Source organism: Bradysia coprophila, assembly GCF_014529535.1.
Source record: "Bradysia coprophila strain Holo2 chromosome X unlocalized genomic scaffold, BU_Bcop_v1 contig_39, whole genome shotgun sequence".
NCBI classification, from domain to species: Eukaryota; Metazoa; Arthropoda; class Insecta; order Diptera; family Sciaridae; genus Bradysia; species Bradysia coprophila.
Window position 1 is genome coordinate 2858928 of NW_023503329.1, and position 23417 is coordinate 2882344.

At 33.4% G+C, this 23417-nt stretch overlaps 1 protein-coding gene across 3 annotated transcripts in view; it reads left to right on the forward strand.

Annotated features, from left to right (window-relative positions):
- LOC119069819 overlaps positions 1-23417 on the forward strand; it is a 108764-nt gene that overhangs the window by 69394 nt on the left and 15953 nt on the right. For all 3 annotated transcript variants that reach the window (XM_037173982.1, XM_037173983.1, XM_037173984.1), the window contains exons 5-6: positions 2484-2577; positions 20400-20571. In XM_037173982.1, the coding sequence (XP_037029877.1) occupies positions 2484-2577; positions 20400-20571 (266 nt within the window). The remainder of the gene's footprint in view (positions 1-2483; positions 2578-20399; positions 20572-23417) is intronic.

Sequence of the window (23417 nt, forward strand, 5' to 3'; positions counted from 1 at the left end):
CTATTGTAACGTTGGTTTCCCAAAAATAGTCCCTGCTTCCATCCAAGTTAGTTCAGATAAAAATACGTAATCTATCCACGAAATTAGAATTTGGTAGTACACAGGACGGAATTATTCTAAAGAAATTAATTTTTTGCTTGGTACACTCACGTAATATTGTTGCCAAAGAGGGATTCTTTTGAAAAACAGCCTACCGAAATCGGACGCATTTTCTATTGTAATTTTTCAAAAAAATTCTTCGAAGCTTGTGTGGCTGGAGAGAGTTGAGCAAATACCGAAAAATTGCAATTTTATTACAAAAAATTCTCCAGTTACATGAGCCGTACAGGGTCGTGTGGGGTGTCATTAGAAAGGTAATTACATGTACTATTGAGCTAAATAGGAACTTACTGGTTTAAAATTCATCCACACCAAAAAAAATGAGCAGTTAAAGTTTTCAACTGAAGACTTACACTTTTCTTACAGAAATTTCTCGAGGTACACAAAACATACATGGTCGTATCATTTGAAAGGTAATTTTATGTGCTTCTGGTCCAAGTAGTCAATAGTACATTAGATTACCTTTCTAATAACACCCCACACGTCCCTGTACGGCTCGTGTAACTGGAGAAATTTTTGTAAGAAAATTGCAATTTTTCGGTTTTTGCTCACCTTTCACCAGCCACACAAGCTTCGAAGAATTTTTTTGAAAGTGGTTTTGGCTTAAAGGGTCGAAGTCCTTTCTAGGTACATATAAAACCCTCAAAACGCTTACTCTTGTTAAAGTGTTCTAGATACGGCGCTGGATTTTTCTTTTTAATTGTATCAATTATTTAACAATAACAACGAGAGCAACTCACTCGGTTAATTCACCTTTTTATGCTATGACTAATACGCACACTCAGTCACCTTAACATGCGGTGTGTTTACCAACAAACAACAAAAAAATTTAAGGAAATATAATTGTGACTTGCGTTGTTAATTAATGCTTTATCAATTCGAAAACGTGTCATTATTGGTTTGTAGGAAGTAAGTCACCGCGATACCGTTCATGTTTAAAATGTTTCCTTATCAATAAAAAAAATCAATATGAAATAATGTTCGCGTGAATTGTCTCAGCGAATAATATTCCCATTCCCATTCATTAAATTGTAATTGATGACTCCGATGTACGTAACGCAATTGACAATTATTTGTTCTTCAATTTTAACGAAGAATTTTTTTTATTGAAATAAGCAAAAATGCATTTTTGAATGGATTAGTACAGCGAATTGAACTATTTTTTTTGGATTCTTGTATACACAATAAATGATGATTTCTTTAAAATGTTTGCTAGTCACATCATAGTTTAAACATATACCGAAAATATTTTATTTATGTTTAATTAAGAGATGACGTACATTGGCTGTATATTATTTATGATGTTTTTTCAATTGAATAGCAAATAAATAATTGTTTTCCAATTTATATTCAATTATGCACATGAGGAGAGGACGTTTATTTGTGTGGCTACAAAATATGTTCGTTGTTGTGTGCATAAACACATCACATGTCCAGTTCAATGTTTCGAGCACTATAATTATGGGCCTTGATTGGAAAACAATCTTTTATGAGTGTGTAACTGAATGTGGTCGTACATCTAACAAACATGACTTCGATTTTTGTTAATGTTAAGCAGTAGTTTATTGATTCAGCTATTTATCCCCTAAATGGCGTAATTATGTACAGAAGAAAAACAAAAACATTTCATGCAACCATAGTATTAGTGGAAAATGCGGAAAAAGGATTTTTTCTAGATTTAATTACTTGGTGAAATTCGTGTAATTTGCTTCACGAAAACAGGCCATTACTATAATCAAGATAAAGGTTTCGAACCGTTTGTTTATGACATTATGTGTGTACCTACCGGAAACAGTAATAGTACATCACTTACCAATAGGACAAATGATGGAATAGTATGTTAATTTGATATTTTTGGATCCTACTGCCGATATAAAAAATGATTTCAAACTTTTCGAAATGTGGTTATTCTTTATTGCCTGCGACGTGAGAAAGTTGACCATTACATAGCCGTTTGCCAGCTGCGAAAATTATCCATTACATAAAGAAAATTTTACATTAATTCGTTGGTGACCAGGATACATTGGATGCTGCTACGTAATTCATTAATTCAGAACCAACTTTGTGAGAGTCGCAAACTCACTCGTTTTAAGCAACTGGATTCGGTAACTGTTTTTCGACCATCATAGTTGATAACCTCGCCCTCGGAAAAGTAAAATAGAAAAGATAACTCCAAAGAAAAATGAGGAATCTCGCTTTCGAATAATTATTTACATTTCCCTTTCACTCGCAAATGCATTGATAAAATTTTCATCCCTTCTGGTATGCTTGGAAAATGCTTCGATTTGTAAATGTTTTCCCTGTTTTTGTATTGAAGAGAACGTCCATAAATCATCAATTGTACAATTGCGTCACAAAAATTAATTAAATTTTCCATTTTCCAGATGCTCCCAACGATGTTATTTACATGGTGTGTGGAGTTGTCATTGCCATGATATTGGTTGGCCTCATAATTATTCTAGTCGCAGTAGCAATAAGGTAAGTTTTTCAATAACAATTCGCTTCAAAAGCAAAAAATACGAAAAAGCTAAGAATAATTGTTTTTAATTTACACGTGATCACTATAACCTCCGAATATTAACTCAAAACTCGAACGTAATTAGTTTCGGTAAGGTTTCTCATTTTCCAACATTCACGTGAGTAAACAGTGGAATTTTTGGGAATGATATTCAGTTTTTTTGTTATTACCACCAGTCAAAATCGTTTATATCGTGCAATTTTTACGAAAGTCATTTGAGTAAATAAAATTAGCAACTAGAAAAATTACTATTCAAACATTAGAGCGCCTGCTTCCGATTGAACAGGTATTGAAACTATTAAGTTAGTTTTGTACCATCAGATTGTACGGCGTGACCGAATATGATACCTTTAACGGAATAAAAAGTTTCCTTCCACGACTAGACTCAAGAACATCCCACTCCAGATGAAGCGGATATTACTGTGGAAAGACCGACCCTATTATTTTGCAATCATATCAATTAGTATATGACAAAACATGTAGTCCATGTAGCTGCTGTTTTCAAATTATTGAATGGGTTGTTGACCAAAGGCAGATAAGATCATTTCTTTTACCGACGAACAAACTGATACTAAAGTATCAAGTCAAAAAATGACATTTTCTACTATAGTTCAAAGTCTCGATGGGCAGGTCCGGATTCGTTCTACAAATTTTGATGCTACCATTTCAATATCGATTAAAATGCTAGATTTTTTTTGGTAATTTACTCACACCGCCCGTTGAGAATTATTGAAACTATTGTTAGGCGGGACTTCTAAAGTCATAGTTTTGTACTACCTGTCTGCAAGGAGATTGAACGGTAAACTTGATAGATGAATGTTTACTGTTGGGTCAACTGAGAAATAAATTGAAAACAAAAAGTGAAAACATCTGAAATGAGTTCGCTCAACTCTTTTCCCAATGTTTTCATACCGTTAATCTAAAATTATGAAGTTGTAAGTAGGTATACGAATAAAAAATAAATCTGTGAATCGACTCTCGACTGCCAAGATAAAAACGTAATTAGCCTGAATATTATGACTTCCATCGTTGTTGCAATTAAAATTTTGTAGGATCATCAAAATAATGACATAGAAAATCTCTGGTACCTGTTTTTCATAATATGGAATTAACTTTATGTAAATAATATTTCAACGGAGATTTGACTGGGAGATAAGAAAAGTCTGTCATTTGTTATCGTAGACAAATTTAGTTTTTTTTTCCTTCAAACGTATTTGGTACAGTCACACCACTTTTTCGCTATGCCGTTTCGCTCACAAACGCAACACGACAATGTATGACTTTCTTGATGGCTGGGTAAAAATCCAATATTTTGTCGATAAAACCAGTTCAGATTAGTATTTTAGTCAGCGTATATCGTCAATAATTTATATCGCAAAATTAAGGTCCATTGTGTGGTATTCGAACGTTTTTTTTTTTAAATTCATTTTTGTATTGCCTATGAGTGTATATGTGTGATGTGGTGGAACGTCAATTTTAATTCCATTTGAAATTTGTTTTAAAACTTGTATTTCTACCATTTTAGCATTTTAATTATGCCAAGCGAGATAGTGTGTTGTTTTATGGAGGTTTTGTTAACATGACTGCAGAGCAATTTAGTGTAAAATTTCCACTACAGTTTCATCTGGTATCTAACACCAAACATTCTTTACTTATTATACCTTAGGTAACATACCGCCTGAATTTTCCCCTGTATTACTCAACGTTATTGAATTTCCAGATTCGACCGCAAAATTCAGGTTCCGGCGTGTGTCTTTCGAACTACACTCAACTCGAAACTTGCACGATCGTTGAAAAGAGTACACTTCGCGTGTATCATTCATTAATACCTATTTAACCATTTATGAATAAATAAATCAGTCCACAAACGTGTTGCCCTATTTTCTGTATAAGTCCGTTGTGAGAGAGGCGTAGAAAATGATTTGTGCTGTGGATAGCATGGAAATTGCCATATAATCAAAAATGTGAATATTTCAATTCACTCGTTCTCTTTACAATATTCCTATAATCGTTTTTGACGACGGGCGTCACGGCATTCCGAAGAAAATATAATCTAGGTTTTCATTTGCTAATGAAATAGCATTTGGAATAAAACTATAAAACGCAACAGCTTCCAAAGCAGACGACCTGTTGGTAGAATAGTTTTGCAGTTGGATTGATACCATGATACTATAGAATGTATTAGAGAATCACTATCTGTATCGTTTATTTTGAAAACGTTGCGTGTATTTTAAATCTTTGCAAAATTCCCATTCTTATTTTTTCTTTTTTATGTTTATTGACGAGTTATAATCTCTGTGTGAGCGAAGACAGCATAAAATCAACTGGATTTCAATTATTTATTGCAGTTGCATAATAAAAAAAATCAAGAAATTCTGATTTTTTTTAAATTTTATTGCTACTGTCCAATGAAACGATAACAAATGAATGGGCTTTTTCCCTATTGTCTACGCTTTTTTACGGAAATCCTTTCTAGTATGACAGATAAATTAATACGCTTAGCAACTGCCAGTCATCATTTAATAATAAAGGTTGATTCGTGACAACATTTATAGTAGTAAACCCCCTCCGTTTATGATTGAAATATGCAAATCTATAAATTTTCCACCGGAAAATAGCAACACCAAAGCTTAAAGCGAATCGAGAACTGTTGCAAAACAAAAGATAAATAAAATTGAATTTAAAAGTATAATTTAGATAAATGCCGGTAAAACTCCTACTCACATGACTTCTCAATGTTATCAATTTAGACTTTATATTCCGGCTAAAATGGATAGGCTTAAACGTTTATTGAACATGAACAAATTGGATGTTTATTCGTCCATCGTAAATATTCTTTTTGTTTTTTTGTGTTCAATTGGAAACAAAAATTATTTTGCACACCCAATGCGGATTATGTGATTAAAACAAAGAATCACAAGACTTTATTCCGAAATTAGCCAGACAAGAACTGAATATATCCATTAGGATTAGACGTGAAGGTCATTCAATTCTTTGTATTCTATATACATTGTGCCGTCGTGTTCGCCAAGTTTTGAGTTTCAGACTAAATTATTGACAATAAGACATGTCCAGTCTGAAACAATAACAAAAGGAAAATGAAAAATTCATCGGAAAAGTAATTTTCGACACATTAGGCTTGAAAAGTTTTATACACAACTCTATGGTGTTTGGTGTGAAATGTCCTCATTCCAAATTAATTGAATCAATCAGAGCTGTGAAAGAAAGTATCGGTTATACGTAAATATTTTTTGACCTCTGTGAACACCAAAACATCTGTGGCTATTAACCCATTTCCTATGATCAATATATGTCATAAATGTGATCATTTGTCAAGTGTCATTGAACATCTCATCGAAAATATTGAAACTTTCAACATATCGCCACACTGTATTCACTCTCTCAGCATTATTTCCCATATCATTTTTGCCCACGTGAACTCTATTTTTTTTTTATTCAATTACTCGTATCTGTCAAAATATAATTTTGCTTGACCCATGACCAAAGTGATTACCCAAATGTCGTTGACGATGCTAAAAATCCGTAAAGAAACTGGATTTACTGAATTTTCATTTTGTTTTATGTCTTTTTTGTTGCTTTGTTTTGTTTTAATCAACGGCTTGACTTCATTACACATTGGACTGACCTTTGAGCTTTTTGGTTTAGATTAAGAGCAGAGTCTGCTATTAATTTTTGGGGTATTTTTTTGATGCGATTCAGTAGTTATAGACTCACCTTATTTCAACTGACGTCAGATCTATTATTTAAAAGTCTGACAAATGCCCATTAAACCGAGAATTTTTGTTGTCCTTCGTTGAATTAGGATAATTCTTTCCAACAGTGACCGTTTTAGCCAATAGAACAATCCATTTGATGTATGACCCCTATCCAAGAGTAATCCAATTTTGTGAAATTGTTTATTACGTAGAGAATAAATTGTCATTAAGGGGAAAATTACTGCAGCAACTGCTATTACAAAACTACCTCATTTTCATTAGCTGTGCATCATGTCATTAAAAATCGAAATGCGATTTGGTATTGTTTCAAACACTTAGTAGTAATTATGCGACTCTCTAAGCAACCTCAAAGTGAAACAAAATCTGCGTGTTGTGTTTGACAATAATGTTTTGCGAGTACAACCGAGGCTTCATATGAACTTTCTCACTAAATTTGCGTGTGCAGCCCAGGTAATTTGGCTTGAAAACGCCGATCGTTTTGTAATTCTTTTAAAAATCACTTTCTGAAACGGGTACGTAGAAGGTAACCGTAGATGTTATGGTCGTCTGCCGGTATACGGTGGCACCATATCAAAATTTATTTTATTTGACGGTGTCATATTTTCACAACAGGAATATAGAGTTGCTTGGAATCATTGCACTTGGAATCGAAAAAAAAACCTTTTTGTTTTTGTTTTATTTTATTCAGAATTTGTAATCTTATATATGCAGACGATGCGACACGCGCGTTGTTATATTTGTTAATCAGCTAATTTCTATTAAAATCTAACACGAATAAAACGTTCCTTTGGAATAACAGGTAGAAATAATTTATCGGAAATTAACAATGATCACAAAGCCATCAACACATAAAATGGTTTTGCTTTGTTGTTTTCCATTCCAAGTTCCAAGGCAATAAAAATGTTAGATAAATTATTTATTTCATTAATCAATATACATCGCTAGAGACAGGAAAGTTTTTTTTTAGAATAAAGTACGTTGATTGCAATCCATAATAAATCAATAAAAGCGTTTTGCAATACCACGATTGTCGGTAATAAAAAAATAACTGTCTTGTGGTAATATTAACTAACAATTAAAACACAATTCTCGCTCACATAACGACAATTTCCATTATATTTCCATTAGTAACCACACAGAATAAAACTTAAATATTCCACTTAAGTTAGGATATTCCGACCAGTTATTTATAATCGACGACGTAAAACATCATTCTAAGCAAAGAATTGTTCGACTGTAATGCCTCCAAAATGCAACTTCAGTTAAATTTATTGAGAAATTCAGATGTTTTTCAGCTGACCCACTCATATAAACAAAACTGCATGTACTTGATACACGCCCGCGTGTGGTACTGGTGAAACTGTATTAAGACATATATATAGTTTTGTCTGCCTAAGTGGACCAGCCAAGACCTTTTGACAATCAGCTGAACCAAATTTCCCACTAAATTTCACTGGCGTCGACTGTAAGCTAATCTAAGCGTTGAAATGTACAGTTTAATGATAAACTTTTCATTGAATATATGAATATAACGATAGACGTATTTCTCTAGCAACCGGGGCAGCTCAAACAAATTTATTTCTATCTCGGCTACAGACGCTTTCAGTAAAGACGTAACAGTGTTGATTGTTTGCGTGAAGAACAGCTGAATTCATGTTGAAATTTCACTGCCTCTGACTGTACATTATTAAGACAAAATGAATTTTATTGAAAAGATCCGCGTATTCTAGAACAATTTTTTGTATAGAATAACATGTCGATCGTTGAAATAGCCGTACTTAATTAGGTCGCGACATGCGACAAATTTTTGCCGCCCTGAACGAAAATACCCATTCATCTGATTTCATAAAATTAAATGTCTTAGCACTATTTGCAACTAAAGAAGAGTCAAAACCTGTCACAGAAACGTTTGAACTTCATTCATAACCGACGTTACAGCAACAACACATTTAGTTAAAAGTCCAATTAGATAAAAATAAAAAGCAAAAAACAAAAGAAAATCCCTGTGAAACTAGCCAAAGAAATATAAATAAAGAATAACTCATCAGGCTCAGGTAGCATCGCTTTGCCAGGGTAACGAAATTATCAAATTATTAAAAAAACTGTTGTCGTTCTGATCGTTCGATTACTTCAATAGTACATTACTATACCAGTGAAGTAATTTGATATCTCGTATCCAGATGTGTATCCGAGGGCTTCAGCCCGAGGTACTTTTATTCATCGTGATACGAGATATCAAATTATTTCACGTGTAAAGTATGGCGTTTTACTTTACGAGCGAGGGAAAGGGTCTTCACTAGTGAGGGAAAGGCCACATTACCTCACTAGTAAAGTAAAAGTATTTACGCTCCACCGATTGTGTAATTTTCTAATCATTTTCATTCGTTCGGAATAGGAAAAATTCAAGACATTAACGTGTTCTCGGTATTACCGGCGTCGTGTCGTTTTTTTTATTCAAATTGTTATTGACAACCGATTAAATCCACTCACCACAAAAATACTTATTAAAATAAATCATGTGGGGTCAACAGAGTTGCAGTCATAATAAATGCAGTAGCGCTGTATCTTTGATGGTTCTTTTCCGCTGATAATTTTTTTCCCTATCTGATAATGCTAACTGTGATTGGGGCGATATGCACGAGAGCTATAAATAAAACTGACCGATGTTAGCATCATACTGATAACGTTTATTTGTGTAAAACATCTGTTTATTTTACTAACTATCGGTACGTGCGTTGCATAAAACTTTCCACACTCATCCGTTCGAGGAAAATAACGATGAACTCAAATGAAAAGATCATGCACAAACTACTTAATTTACGTCTGCTCCAGCAATTTTACTGAGCATTAGCACCAAACCTTTCAACAACACTGAAAAAGAAAAAAACAATTAGTCTAACAACCTAGACAATCTACACCCAACCGACTCGAATTGTGCTATACTTTATTGACCACTTTCGACATAATTTAGGGATTATCATAAATTCTGATAATTTCCAAACCGTTGATAACACATTCTATGAATGGGTATTATGGGAAAACAACCAGCATTCACTTATATGACTCAACAAAATAAATCGTACTAATTGCGCGTATGTGCGCGTACAACACAAAACCAAAAGTGTTGTTGGTTTTTGTTTTCGGTTAAAGCATTTCATTAGAAATCTCTTCATACAACACCAAATCCAACAAACATAGATAAGTGGAAAATAATCGTAATTCCGAAGAATTATAAAAATGTTTCTGAGTTAGATCTGCATTTCCAGATGCTGATACGATTATTATGTGTAAATGACTTCTAGTCAAGAGATAAACATGACGAAATGTTTTCTACCAAATCAATGCTAGTACTTTAAGTTGTGAAATTATACGAAAAAAAAAATAATTGCCGCGTCATTAGTGCTAACACATCAGCTTGGGTAGGTTTGATTTTCAACTTTGCTACCTGCTACCGGAGAAAGATAAACAAATTAATCATTTGTACACATTATCGAAGCAACTTTGCAACGGTCACATTGATAATAATAATAGCGAAACAGAGCGAAATACCTAGAAATGATTTTAGGTTCCTCGTATTCGATGAGTCATTTTCACTTGTAAGTAAATTGATAAACCTAACAGATAGCTCAATCGTCACAATGACAATAATTACGTTCGTGAAGTATCGACGTCATTGTAAACCTCAAGTTTAAATTTACTCAAATTTCCATCTAAAGAAAGAAATTTACTTCTATCCTCAATCTCGACCTTGAGTGCTCAAGAAGTGCAATAAAAAATCTAAAACGCACGTGGGACACAAATGCTTCGGTTGTTCTTTATTCGCATAAAAATTCACTTCCTATCGATGTATGTAAATTTTATCGGCCTAACAACTTTTTTTCAAGATAATAAAAAGACTGCGTATAGTACGTTATAATACTTCCTGAATAACTATACATCACCATAACTACAGAACACACAACAGAACCAAATGACTGACTGACGAATTGCTTTCATTGGCAGAGAGTAATAAAATTTGGAATTCAATGGAAGTTCTCTCGTTAAAAATTCTTATTTTTTTCAGTAATTATATGAGGTATGAGTTCTTAGCTATTACGTTGGTTTGGCTTTTTTTTTTCTTCAAACACGCTGCTGTATATTTTCAAAGTAACTTGTTTCCAGCAAAGGTGCATGAGTCAGTAGCGCTATATAATTTTCTTTCAAATATTTACTCATTCGGTAAACATTATTAGACATTAGACTCAAAACGATTAAGTGTTATACGGAGAAAATTATACAGCTTTTCAAATCTTTCAATTGCATCCGTACGAAAGGCAATGGAATTTATTTCGAATCAAATCGAACTGATAAGAATTCGATTCATTTCGATTGTAGATTCCGAGTCCATTCATGTTTTATTGCTGCGATTTCGTTTTTTTTTTCTTTGCTCAAAACTATTGATATGAAATCATCAGTTTCCGTTCACGTACGAAATATCGAAAATCATGCAACTTTGTATGCAGGTCAGGCAGATACTCGCTCATCGCATAATTTCGTGTGTATACTAAAAACATTGTTCCATTAGGCTGGAACATCGATTAAAGCACAATTAAGCGTATAAGTTCGAGCTTTATCGATGCTCCCTTCATAGCAGAATTTTTCAAGATCAATGTCATTGATGGTTCATGACCTAGCTGTTGTTTCAATGCTTCACTGGCTTAACGACATGCTTCCACAAATAAAAAAAATGAAACAAAGAAAATTTTTCCTCGTCAAGTCAATCGTTTTCCAACGAATCTAGCGTTCACCAGAAACTGTTCCAAATACCAGCAAAATTCGTTGAATTCGTTCAAGTTTTTCATCGCTAATAATCTTGTCATATGACACATATGTGTGCTGATGTGGACGTTCGTATTAAACAATGATGTACAGACACATATTTTCCGTAACATTTGTTAAACATATCCACAAACCTTGACCTTCGTTTCGGTCTCAGATTTCATTATTTTTCTGGTATCTTAAAGCACACAGCTGTGTCATCTCAAGCGCACATCTCTATTTAAACATTGCAATTTAGATAATTGCATAATTTGATACAGTTTAACGTCTAGCTGAATACATTTATCTCTAGTACCAGTGGTACGTATACGGTTTGAGTTTGATTTTCAATTGAACGATTATTGGCAACCAACCGAACCGAACAGATATTTTGAATTGTTTATGCAACAAAAACACCCGTAAAGTGGGTGTGTTTGAATAGATCGTTCACTTTACAAACATAAAATTGAACCGAAAATAATCATCAAAATATTATCAGGTCGAATCAGATGCGGATTCAACATACCGGCCAATTTATTGTTCTGTTTATACAATCGTTCTACTGAAGTAAATAAAATACTTTTGACACTGGTGGTGCAAAAACATTCGTTTTGTTATCGGATGAATGAATTGGAAAATGACATGTCGTTTCAACAATGCAGAAAAGTTCGGATATGCTATGCTCAGAGATCTTAAATAGAGTTTTGTGTAGCTCGATAGAGCTTTAAGCTCCTCTTAATTTGTAGGGAGATTTTTTTTTTGACCCATTGTTTAAATCGTCAAATGAGTCAAGTAGCCTATTTCTTCAAAAATTTCGATAAATTTCATAAAAATTGGTGCCACTTTACTCTTGAAGTAGAAACTTCAATAGAATCCCTGGACATATTTGATTGGGTTGTCAGACGAATAAAGGTAATTCTCTAAAGATTTTGAACTCGAGTTGATTTAGCGCATGAATAAAAACTTGCCCTAATTTTATTGGTTCATTATACGAATCTAGGCTATACTCATTACCGTGTGTGTACCTATACGTATTAATTGAAAATAATAACTTTTCAACACAAAAAAATGAGCTTAAATGTCTAAGCATTTGCATATCAGTGTGAAAATGTAATTGGTTCACAAATTATGCGATCAATGTCTTTGTTTCTAGGCGAGGTGAGGCTAGAAAAGTGCCAATAAATACTGCCTTTTCAACGCACTTAAATAGTCAAACATTGAAGTACATTTAAAAGAAAAATAAAAACGTCACACGACATTGAGTTCATTGTGTGTGGCGAACATAATATGTGGACCCTCTATACTAAGCTTGCGATACATTTCAATAAAAATGACATTTTTTTTTAAATTGAGAGATACACTGAAAAATTTCGTTATAGACCATATAATACATGAGTCTATTCAATGGCTGCTGAAATATATAATTAATATAATCGTTCATAAATAGACATTCAGTTGAAAGATCTCGAGTTGTTAATAAGTATGGATTATCAGTTTCATTTTTTTTTCACTTTGTTGTATTTGTATTTTTAACATTTTGTTAATTTGCTAATAAGTAAGATACATTCATTCATGTAACGGATGGGATTTTCATGTGCGTCCCCTTCGCGATTCGATATGTGGATAATTTCAGTCATTTTAAGTTCGTTTGTAGTAGCGGCGAGAGAGTCTTACGATTAAGATAGAGAATTGTTTGCTCGACAAGTGACTAAGCGGATCAAGTGGTGTTAATAGGCACTTGTGTTTTTTTGGTTAACGTAATTTACCTCTTCATTTATCTCGTTTACGGTGTGCAGAGCTGTTGCCATGGAAGAAGTGCTGTTTTCAATTTATGTTCAATGGTAAGAACATTGTTGCCGTTTTGTGTGCTCATTAATCGCAAATGTTTTCCTCCTACTTTCCGCTATTTTTTCTTACATTTTAGCAATAATTTTGATTTTACCTGAGCCCGAAATTATCTCTAACAAAGGCAAGCTCGAATTAGTTTTTTCGTGTAAATGTTGATTGGGGCGATAAGGAAGGTTTTTCCCAAAGTTTCATTGATAAGTAAAAAAACGCAGAGCACATTTTCAACGGCAACCGTGCCATTGTGTAATCATTAAATCGGTTACATCTTCATTTTAGAGTGTCTCATAGGTGTGGCGCTTACATCCGTTTTCGTACATAGGTAGAAATACCAGTGAAACTATAAGGTCCAAAAATTATAGTCGAATTCATGCTATTCTTTCCTCAAGAAATTTCGATGTTACCACACATACAAATACGTGCGTATTTAACGAATTTTTTTGTGAAATTTGGTGAAACCATTCTTAGTATTAGGTCCTGGTATAAACACAACTATAGAGAACCTTTTCTGGGAATTTCTCTATCTTATATATTTCCTTCCGTATTATTTCCCTACCATTTCTGCTTCAACTTCTATAATGCAAGATTCCCGGTACCCAATTTGAGTGTTAAATGCAATTTTTCCAAATTGGCACAAACAACTTTCTTCAGTAAAATTGAAATGATGATTACACTAATTTAATGATAAATGACATAAATTGTAGGTAATGTGAGAAAGGTGGTTTAATCGCTTAATATTACTACAAAATTAGGAAATGAGAGTTCGATTCGAATTTCTTTTCAGCTTCAATTCAAAATTTCACCACCATAACAACAATTGAGTTACAAACAATTTTTTTTTTATCGATGGAGAACCTAATTATAAGACACTTTGTATCGTATCATATGCCAAAAAAAGTTAAAACTTTTTTTATAAATCATTTTGAAAGTCACTAAAAACACGAAAATTCGAATAGAAATACAGTATGTCATCAAAAATTTTTGGATTTCGATTCGAATTTTCGTGTTTTCAGTGACTTTCAAAATGATTTATAAAAAAAGTTTTAACTTTTTTTGGCATATGATACGAGACAAAGTGTCGTATAATTAGGTTCTCCATCGATTAAAAAAAAATTGTTTGTAATCAATTGATGTTATTGTGACCCATATAATATCATCATCTGTAGTGCATTTTATATTCACTCACTGCAATTTATGCATCTTATTAACACAACTTGCAACCGCAGTGGATTTTCACCTATTCTTAATTACCGAAATGATTTCGGTCGGGAATTTCCTACTGAATTGAATTCCATGATGAATCAATAGACCAGCTTGACAGCGACCTAATTTTATCAAAGTTTTAACAGGCACTTGATAAATTTCGCCATAATTTTTTGTGAAAATATTTATGATTACATTTGACACTTTAATCATCTGGATAAATTAACATAATTTATTGATGCTTTTTGCACCGAAGACCACAATATTGTGTTCAGAAAGCAGCTGGCAACAGAGTAATTATTTTGTCGAAATGAAAGAAGAAAAAATGATTGTGAAAACATGTTTCTCTCATATAAATATTCTCACCAACAGCAGCAAACAACAAGAAAACATGAATATGAAGTGCTAAGTCGTTGTATAAATATTTTGAAAAATATTTTTTTCGAGAGCACACAGAGTGAATTTAAAAATTGAACAAATAGCAACAATTTGATAAATTTGTCGAATGATCGATTGTAACCTCTCTCTCCGCACTCGTCGCTTTTCCTGTTTACATGTTTACTCAAAAAGAAGAGTCAAGTGTGTACATCACACATTGCCGTTGTTATGTGAAATTTGCAATTCATTTATGCTGTTTTCCCTTCCACAACAATTTATTCTTTGATGGTCATTTTCTTTCGATCGTATTGTAATCATCAGTGAGGTAAACGCAAACAAACAATTTTCAGACTCGTGCGATTTTATCTGAAGGAAGAGAAATATATTCCAGATGGTTTGTCGGTTCTTATAACCAGGCAAGATAAATTTGTAATGATTTATGCTTTGTTATTAGTATACAACAACACACTACGGAAGTAAAGTTAAGCTTACGTTCCACTGTGTTACAAGAAAAGACAGCTTTGGTACATTTTTTGACAGAAGTTTTCCATAATGATGGATTTGGATTAGTTAAGACTCGCAATAAGTCGGTATTACCTGGCCTGAACTTAAAAATTACTTAGAATGATTGATATGAATGTTCAGGTTCGCTGAAATAAATACCCGAACTGACCTGAATGGGGGTCAAACTCAATCCACTGTACTGTCACCCTAACATAGTTTCACATACTCTTCATTGCATGTAAATTGAGCCTCCATTCACAATAGTTCGAGCTAATTGTGTTTTCACTTTCCAAGTTAGATTGGCTTTAAAACTAAAACAGTATAGACAGTCGACGTATAGTAGCTTCTGCAATTACATCAACCTTTTCGGAATGGAATTTGAATACATTTTGAGAATTTTCTCACATATTCGTGGTATTAAATTTCTCCATAACAGGCCCTCGTTTGAAAGGGAGCACGTCGAAATTGATGTCGTACTCATAGCTCACTTAAGATCAGCGAACTTCATTTCCTTGACATTATTTTACGAACTGGAATGGAAAAAATGTTCATAAATGTTGAACAATAAACTCGAAAGCTTCTTCTCTACAGCAACGAATATTGTGACTTTGATTGCACCTTCTACAACCATAATTGAAAAACACAAAAGTAAAAATAAATCGCGAAACCGCGAACATTTTGTCATAAAAAAACAAATCGTTCTGGTTAAACTCAAAAAGGTCGCTTTAATTAAATAACATTGTTAAACCATACCAGAGATGGTGTGAGTCATAAAAATGAAGCCATTATCGTCAATGATTTAGTGTAGCACATGGAGACAAATATTGACCGCTTGAATTAGCATGTCTGATTCAGCAGTTTATCCGTTTCGGATAGAAATTCATCTTAATGAAATTGACGCAAAAATTGATAATACTGCTCGTGTGTGATATTTTATAATGTTTGATTAGACTCCATCTGGTTCAATTCATCTTTTTAACAATTGCTAATTTACCTTTCCCATAAACGATAACCAGACCAATCGTTCAGTGGGTACAATTTAAATGGAGTTGTTTACTGAATGACTCGCACTTTACGCTGTTTAACCAGAGAAATATTTATCATCAATTTCGTTGATTTTATTTTTGAGGTCAATATTTATAGGTATTTCAATCCTTTACGCGAATATTGTATTTTACTTTACTAGTGAGGTAATGTGGCCTTTCCTTCACTAGTGAAGACCCTTTCCCTCGCTCGTAAAGTAAAACGCCATACTTTACACGTGAAATAATTTGATATCTCGTATCACGATGAGTAAAAGTACTTTTACTCATCTGGATACGAGATATCAAATTACTTCACTGGTATAGTAATGTACTATTACGTGTTACGGCATGTTTCATTTTCATTTACACTGCCTAATCACGTAAAGCATTGTACATACGAGGTTCCAAGTTATTATTTGTCAAGTGGGAAATACGGCCCTCCCCTTCGGGTCGGGCTGTAACACCCCACTTATCAAATAAACAACTTGGAACCTCGGAAGTAATATACTATAACATGACTGTAGAAACATGAATCGAATCGAATTGCTCGAAAATTTAACCTGTCACATACGGCTATTCATCTGTTATCACCGATAACGACGACAAAAATAATGACAAGCTCTGGGTAAGATGGTCCTTTATGTAGTAAAATGCATGTTAAAAAAACTTGAAGTACAAGATTAGAATTCAATCGATTAGAAATACTTTGATCGATGGAAGTAATAGACAGGATAATAACACTGGTCATACGTTTGCCGTCTATAACAGGTTAATATCTTTCGCCTGTCGCGTCTGACGAGATGATATTCTCAGAAAGATTATGAAATCTAATGAGAGAATGTAAACTCAGTCTCTGAATATAAACATATCCCGATGTTAGCAGGGAGTGATGACCATCAACGATATTTAATATCTTACGGTGTGCTCAGAAATGTTTTAATAAACAAATTTTACGTCTCATCGAGCGTAACAAAAAAGGTCGTTTGTCGAAAATCACACGAAACATTGATCGTGTCTGTGTTCTAATGTAACGCTTTGAGTTTAACGACATCAACGTACGAAAACGTAATTCGATCCGATCAGATTATCGATGCTTCACTTCGTAATATGTTAACATGGAATGCGTCTGTAATTACGCTCTCACGATGAGAAATTTTTGGGTCGAATTATCGGGTAGAATTGAGGGCAACATATTCCACACAAAGGGATTAGACTTCCATCTCGATTTTGTCTTTGTCGAATGTTAGGATTCGGGTAACTTCCAAGTTCGAAGATCCATGCTAGCTTGAAAATATTTAAATTGACGAATATTCAACACTACAACACTAGCGAATGGTGGGTTCGGCCGAATAAAGGTAAATAATGTGCGAAATAGGCGAATAATGGTCGAACGGTGCGACAAGATTTTTAATCGTTGTTTCCCCCTCGCGAATATTCGTAACCTGAGCGTTCAGACGGGACATAGTACATTACGTAAGGGCTGAAAGTTACAGCACTTCATTTGAATCAATTAAACTATATTTATCACCACACAGCGTATGTTATGCTACTTCATAATGTAAAGGTGTGAAGGCATCGAAATTCAACGCCATCAGCGGATAGTATTGGGCGGTTGTTTTATTATTACTTCGAACTACGCATTGTACACAGAATACGAACCGTGAATAAATGACGCATTTGTTGAATTTCGATGCAAATGTTCTGAAGCAACCTTACCGTATACCCTTACATATGAGTTAATGTATACCCAAACAAATCCTTATGCCAAGGTAAATATTTCTTATTAGAATCGATGGATTCATATAAGTTTATGCGTCTTTACTTTCTCATAATTTCTGGCATACAAGCTCCATCTTTTATCAAGATCAAGACTAAGTCAAGTAACTAATCAGACTTGGCTTCAGTTTCTGTACTTTACCATAAAAATATTTATTTGAAGATTTAGAAATGGATAATTCTGTTTGAGCAAAGATCGTTTTAAATTCGTCATTTTTGTCTGTTGGGAACGTAGACATAGAACACATTATGTGGAGATTCATTCGTATTGTTGTACCGAAAAGTTATTTTCCAATACTTCATCACCGATTCAAGAAATACGTACCATATTGACTACATAATGGTGAAAAAGAAAACAATAAAAATTTCGGAAATGAATAATATTTACATCCTCTCTACCAAGTAAAAGCTGTTCAAACGAACAAAATATTTTTCTTTGCGTTTTCTAATCACGTTTCTGATTATCTCTGATTCGAAAACAAGGTCGTAAATTCAAAACACATTCTATTTTTTCTATATTACCGAAAAAAAATAATTCTAGAGAAAAAGAAACGTTTTTGTGTAACTACGAAAATTATTCCTGTTTTATTATTGCCAAACCCATACGTATAATGGCAAAATTATCAAAAATATTTACAAATTTGTTTTTGCTGCGAATCGACATACAAATCAAGCAAATACAGCGTCATTGTGGCTTTGTCTATTCATTTTCTGGAAGAACTCGGGTGTTTATTGCTCTTCAGCTAGTGTGAAAAAAAAACACATATTTGCAACGTTATTCTACCCATCTGTACGTACATATACCTAGCAATATCATCAAATCTATCGAATATAGGACACAATACGCACATATATATATAATCACATAGAAAATGATGTATGATGTACGTTTTTACTATACACTCCAATAGTACGGCGGATAACATATACGCAAATGAAATAACATAACCGTCGCGTACCGAAAGGCATATTATAACATTGTTTGCTTGCATCTTATCCACACGACAAATTCACGACTACAGTTCGGAAATCTCATATGTTCGTACCCGAATCACATCAATACTGGCATAGCGACATTCTAATTTTGTAATGACAATTGGTTGATAATGTGGAAACTTTGATGACAAGAAATGAATATCAGTGAGGTAAAACCAGTAGCTCGTATCTGTTGTCGATATAGTGATAACTCGAGTATTTCTGTGAATTAAATGCAATTTTTATTAACAATGGTGGTAATACCATGGAACATATGTCATTTGAATAGTTTAATACGGATATAGAGCATATTACATTAGAGAATTATAGGAAAAATAAAATTTCATTTATCACTTCCGTTCTGATAGTTTAACACAAAAAAACCTATTACTGACATTGTCAGCTTATTTGACACATAGCTAAATCAATGAAATTTTATATTTTTATATTTTTATAATTCGCTAATGTGACATGTCCCACTTCTGCATTTAACTATTCTAAATTTGAAAATATCGAATCAAGGATTACTGAAGCAATAAAAATGTTCCTAAAAATTGGTACTCACAGTTTGAAACGTTCAATTTTGGAATTTCATTGAAGGACATTGAAGCGTCTTACTTCGATGTGGCGGCACCAGTCAAATCTCTCGAATTAAATATTCCTCAATCATACCTTAATTATGGAAACTTTTACAAAATGAAACCAAATTCTCAGACCATCAAAACACACAATAAACCATTCAAACGACAACATTTCTCTCGGGTATTCCATAGTTGGCCCAGTCAATTATACGGAGTTTGTAAATTTCTATTGAAAACCGTATTATAGTCGATTCGTGACGTCACAATGATATTCTATAAAACAGCTTGGCTTGAAAGGTATTGCTTCAAAAATCGAATATCTGTAGTGGAAGTAACAACGCTAAAAGGAACGCATTCGTTTCGTCGCGTTACAAATTTTCAACTTCGGTTGTTTGTTTGGCTTTTTGTTTTGATTTTCGTGTTAAATTGAAAATTTATTAAAGTGGAAGTTATACGATAAAGCCAGCATAAAAGCCGATAATATAAAAATTCAGTCAAACTAATTTTTTTCCTAAAAGAAAAGTAATAAAACAAAAAAAAAACATCTTCAATGAAATTACGGACTTGAAACTAGTCAATAGGAACATAAGGGTTTTTAAGTTAATAACAGAAAAAGAGTAAAGAAGAAGCAAGAACCAAGATCAAATCAAGGTTTTTGAATTTGTGATAAAAATATCAGTGATTTTGATTTAAAAAAGAAAGAATTTATTTTAAACAAATAAATCGAACGTTACTTGGAAAGCAATTTACCTTGTGACTTGATAAACTTAAGCTGTGGTAAACCAAAACTCTATAACTGAAAACAAATTAAAATTTAACTACAAAGAACTGACACACGCAAACCCTATTATTATCTACTAAGTTTTATCAAAAAAAGGGAAACGAAACAAAAAACAATTATTTTAAATAAAATTATGGTTGGAAGTACTGGCACATTAAAAACAATGCGTCTTGTCCGCAGCAAATTACGTAAACGTGAAGAGTCATCGAGTCCCGTATCGGTTGAAGCACCAGAAGTGGTCTCGGCACCCGAACAACAACATCCTGCCGCCCCAACAGCCTACGGACAAACTCCAGTGTGGGTGTTTCCTCCGCTGCCACCTCAACCAAACATTATTCGCACATGTGGTCAAGTAAGTAGCAAGCATTTTTTTCTCTGTTTAAAATTGGTCGTTTTTTTGTTGTCTTCATTTCAATTTCTTCACTTTGGTCATCTTGTACAACTTATAACTATAAGGCCAATGTGAGACGAGTGAAATGAGTAATTCGTATGTGATTTATGCAACTAAAACATGAAGAAAAAAAAATCGCTCGAGACTATTTTTTTGTTTAAACATTCAAAATGAAAGCTTCGAATTGTTATTCATCAGAGGCCAGGATTATTTTATTGTGTTGCTAAGTCGTTTGCTGTTATTTGAAACAGCTGTTTTTTTTTCTTCTCTCTCGTCTTGTTGTACAATTGATGGTATATATATTCATGTTTAGAGGTAAAATGCTTGGTAACTAATCGTTTCGGTTGCCATTTATTCAACATATACATATATCTGCGTGTATGTGTGCCAATGCCTCTATGTATGGCACTGGTTGTATTAGGTTTTGACCTCATAATATTTCAAAGCTAAAAACGATCTTTTTTCTGTTATAAAAAAAACGATTATGCTTCAGACAGGTCTCTTTATGACTACAAATATTCGAAAAATGAATTTTTGTTTTATTTTTTTTTTATTTTTTCGTTTTTTGAAACGACAGACATGGCTTCGAATTTATGGTTGGTTCTTTTTTGTCTCGTCTCTCTAAACCAAACAATTTTTCGAACAAAAGGTACAGTCAAGTAGAAAATAGACAATTCTTCGATCCCCATTATAATTCAGACGAAGCGTTGCCGTACGCCATTTTTAGATTTATGGTGATATGTTGTATGACAGGGTGGACCGACGCTCTACAGTGTGTACAGGGAAACGTGTAGAATCCATATTATGCACACAATAAACGTTGATATTGCAATCCAAAATTATGTATTCAACATCATTTGGGAATAATTCGGGCAATAAATCCTTGATGTTACCAACTGGTCAGCCAGGGCCTAATATTGAGCAATGTCACTACAACAATTCACTAAATTCGGTGGTTTTTTTTATTGAAATTTGGTGAAATTTAGTGAAATATTTCTCAATATTAAGTCCCGGCATCGACCTTATATCCCAAAAATCCAAGGCTGTCGTTTCAATCATTTCCATACTGTATTGTTCACCTTCAAACGACATTTTTGTTTTGAGGACTTTCCATTCCCCGTTTTCGTATTCAACCACCTGCTTGGGAAAGAAGCCATAAAAAGTTCTCTTAACACAGCAGTGCATTCCGTTGTCGTTTTGAAAAAATTTGTAAATAATTTACACCAAACCGTCCCGTCCATATGCGACTACAAATTTCTGTTCAAATGTTCCAACTTGATTCAGGCAAATATACTAAGCGGATGCATTGAAATATCATTATAAAGCGGGACCACCCTTTCGCTTCGATGAAAATTTTATCGATTCGTTCCATCCTAAACAGCGAATTACATGTATTGGTAAGTTCATTGCTCTGCAACTCATTTTAAAATAAAAACATTTTTTTTTCACTCCACTCTGAAATTAGTCTATAGTTTCGTTTCCCTTTTTTTCCATTTATATATATCTCACAACTTGTTTCAGGTCTTAATTCATTCCATATAATGAACTAGGTAATCAAAAGCCAAGACTGTTGCCTCTTTTTTTGCGGTTTACATTGAACTCGCATCGCATTCATATTTAATATGTGTACCTATTTAAACTCGATACGTGTTCATCGAGAAAGAAGACTGTCTGGGCGTCTTAGTGTTGTTTCAGTAAGATATTAGTCATATCCTGCTTTTAAAAACACACTGTTAATTCGATTTCAAGGGAAACAAATTACATATGAAATATCTGAAGAAAGACGCCATACAAAGTTTCTCCAACATTAAACCATCACTCTTCTCCATGGAATTACATGACCGACGATAATTAACGAATGGTCGTGTATTTAACCACGATGTCGTTGGATGACTTTTTGCTTATCGCTTTGTTCGTTTATTACAAAATGGATCCCCTATTAAGCCATAGTTAGTTACGTCCAACTAGTAAAATTTTCATTTTAATAATTAGAAATGAGTGAAACAGAAAAGAAATATGGTTGACGATCTCTCTTTGTCGTTCAGGTTAAATTCGATGCTGAACCAGGGCTTATTTGACAGGAATTTTCGTTTCGTAAAACATTTTTTTTAATCAAATTTCTTGAAGACGGAAATGGTTTTTTATCATATTTGTGGCGGGTAAGTCTTTAAACAATGTCTAGGGAAATAAAAAAAAAATTAACGAAGCAAACCCGAGTGAAAGTGGATTCTTCGATTTGCCGAAATGAGAAGTCGCTCGCCTCAATTTCTTTTTTCATTTTGAGTGGAAATTGAGGAAACGAAATAGGCCCTGTGTCATATAATGGACTAGTTTTTCGTCCAAATTGATTTATGATAACAATTAGACTATGTTGCTAAAAGTGTACCATAAATATCAGTCATTTGCTAGATTTAATATTTCAGTTTGCTTTCAAATTCAATATAAATAAATTAAAAGCAAGAACGCGTTTCTGTGCTGTTGTCGTTGATTTTTTTTTCTTTTTCAGTTCATTTTCTACCTCAAATTTATGCACAAACGAGTATATATTAAAATGTGCATGTCGTATTTATACATAATAATATTTAAAACGGCATTGACATTTCGTTTCATTTTATTAAGTATTTAAGCTCCACATTTATTTTTTCTTCGCTCAGTTCTTGTTTATTACTTGCCAATCATGACTAAAGGTACGGGGAGAGTAAAATAAATCGTTGTGCATTTTATTATACAGCTGCGCCAATCGATTGCATTTTATTTTATTATTATTTTTCTGCATCGTGTTCAACAGAGAATTTCTAATTATCAGC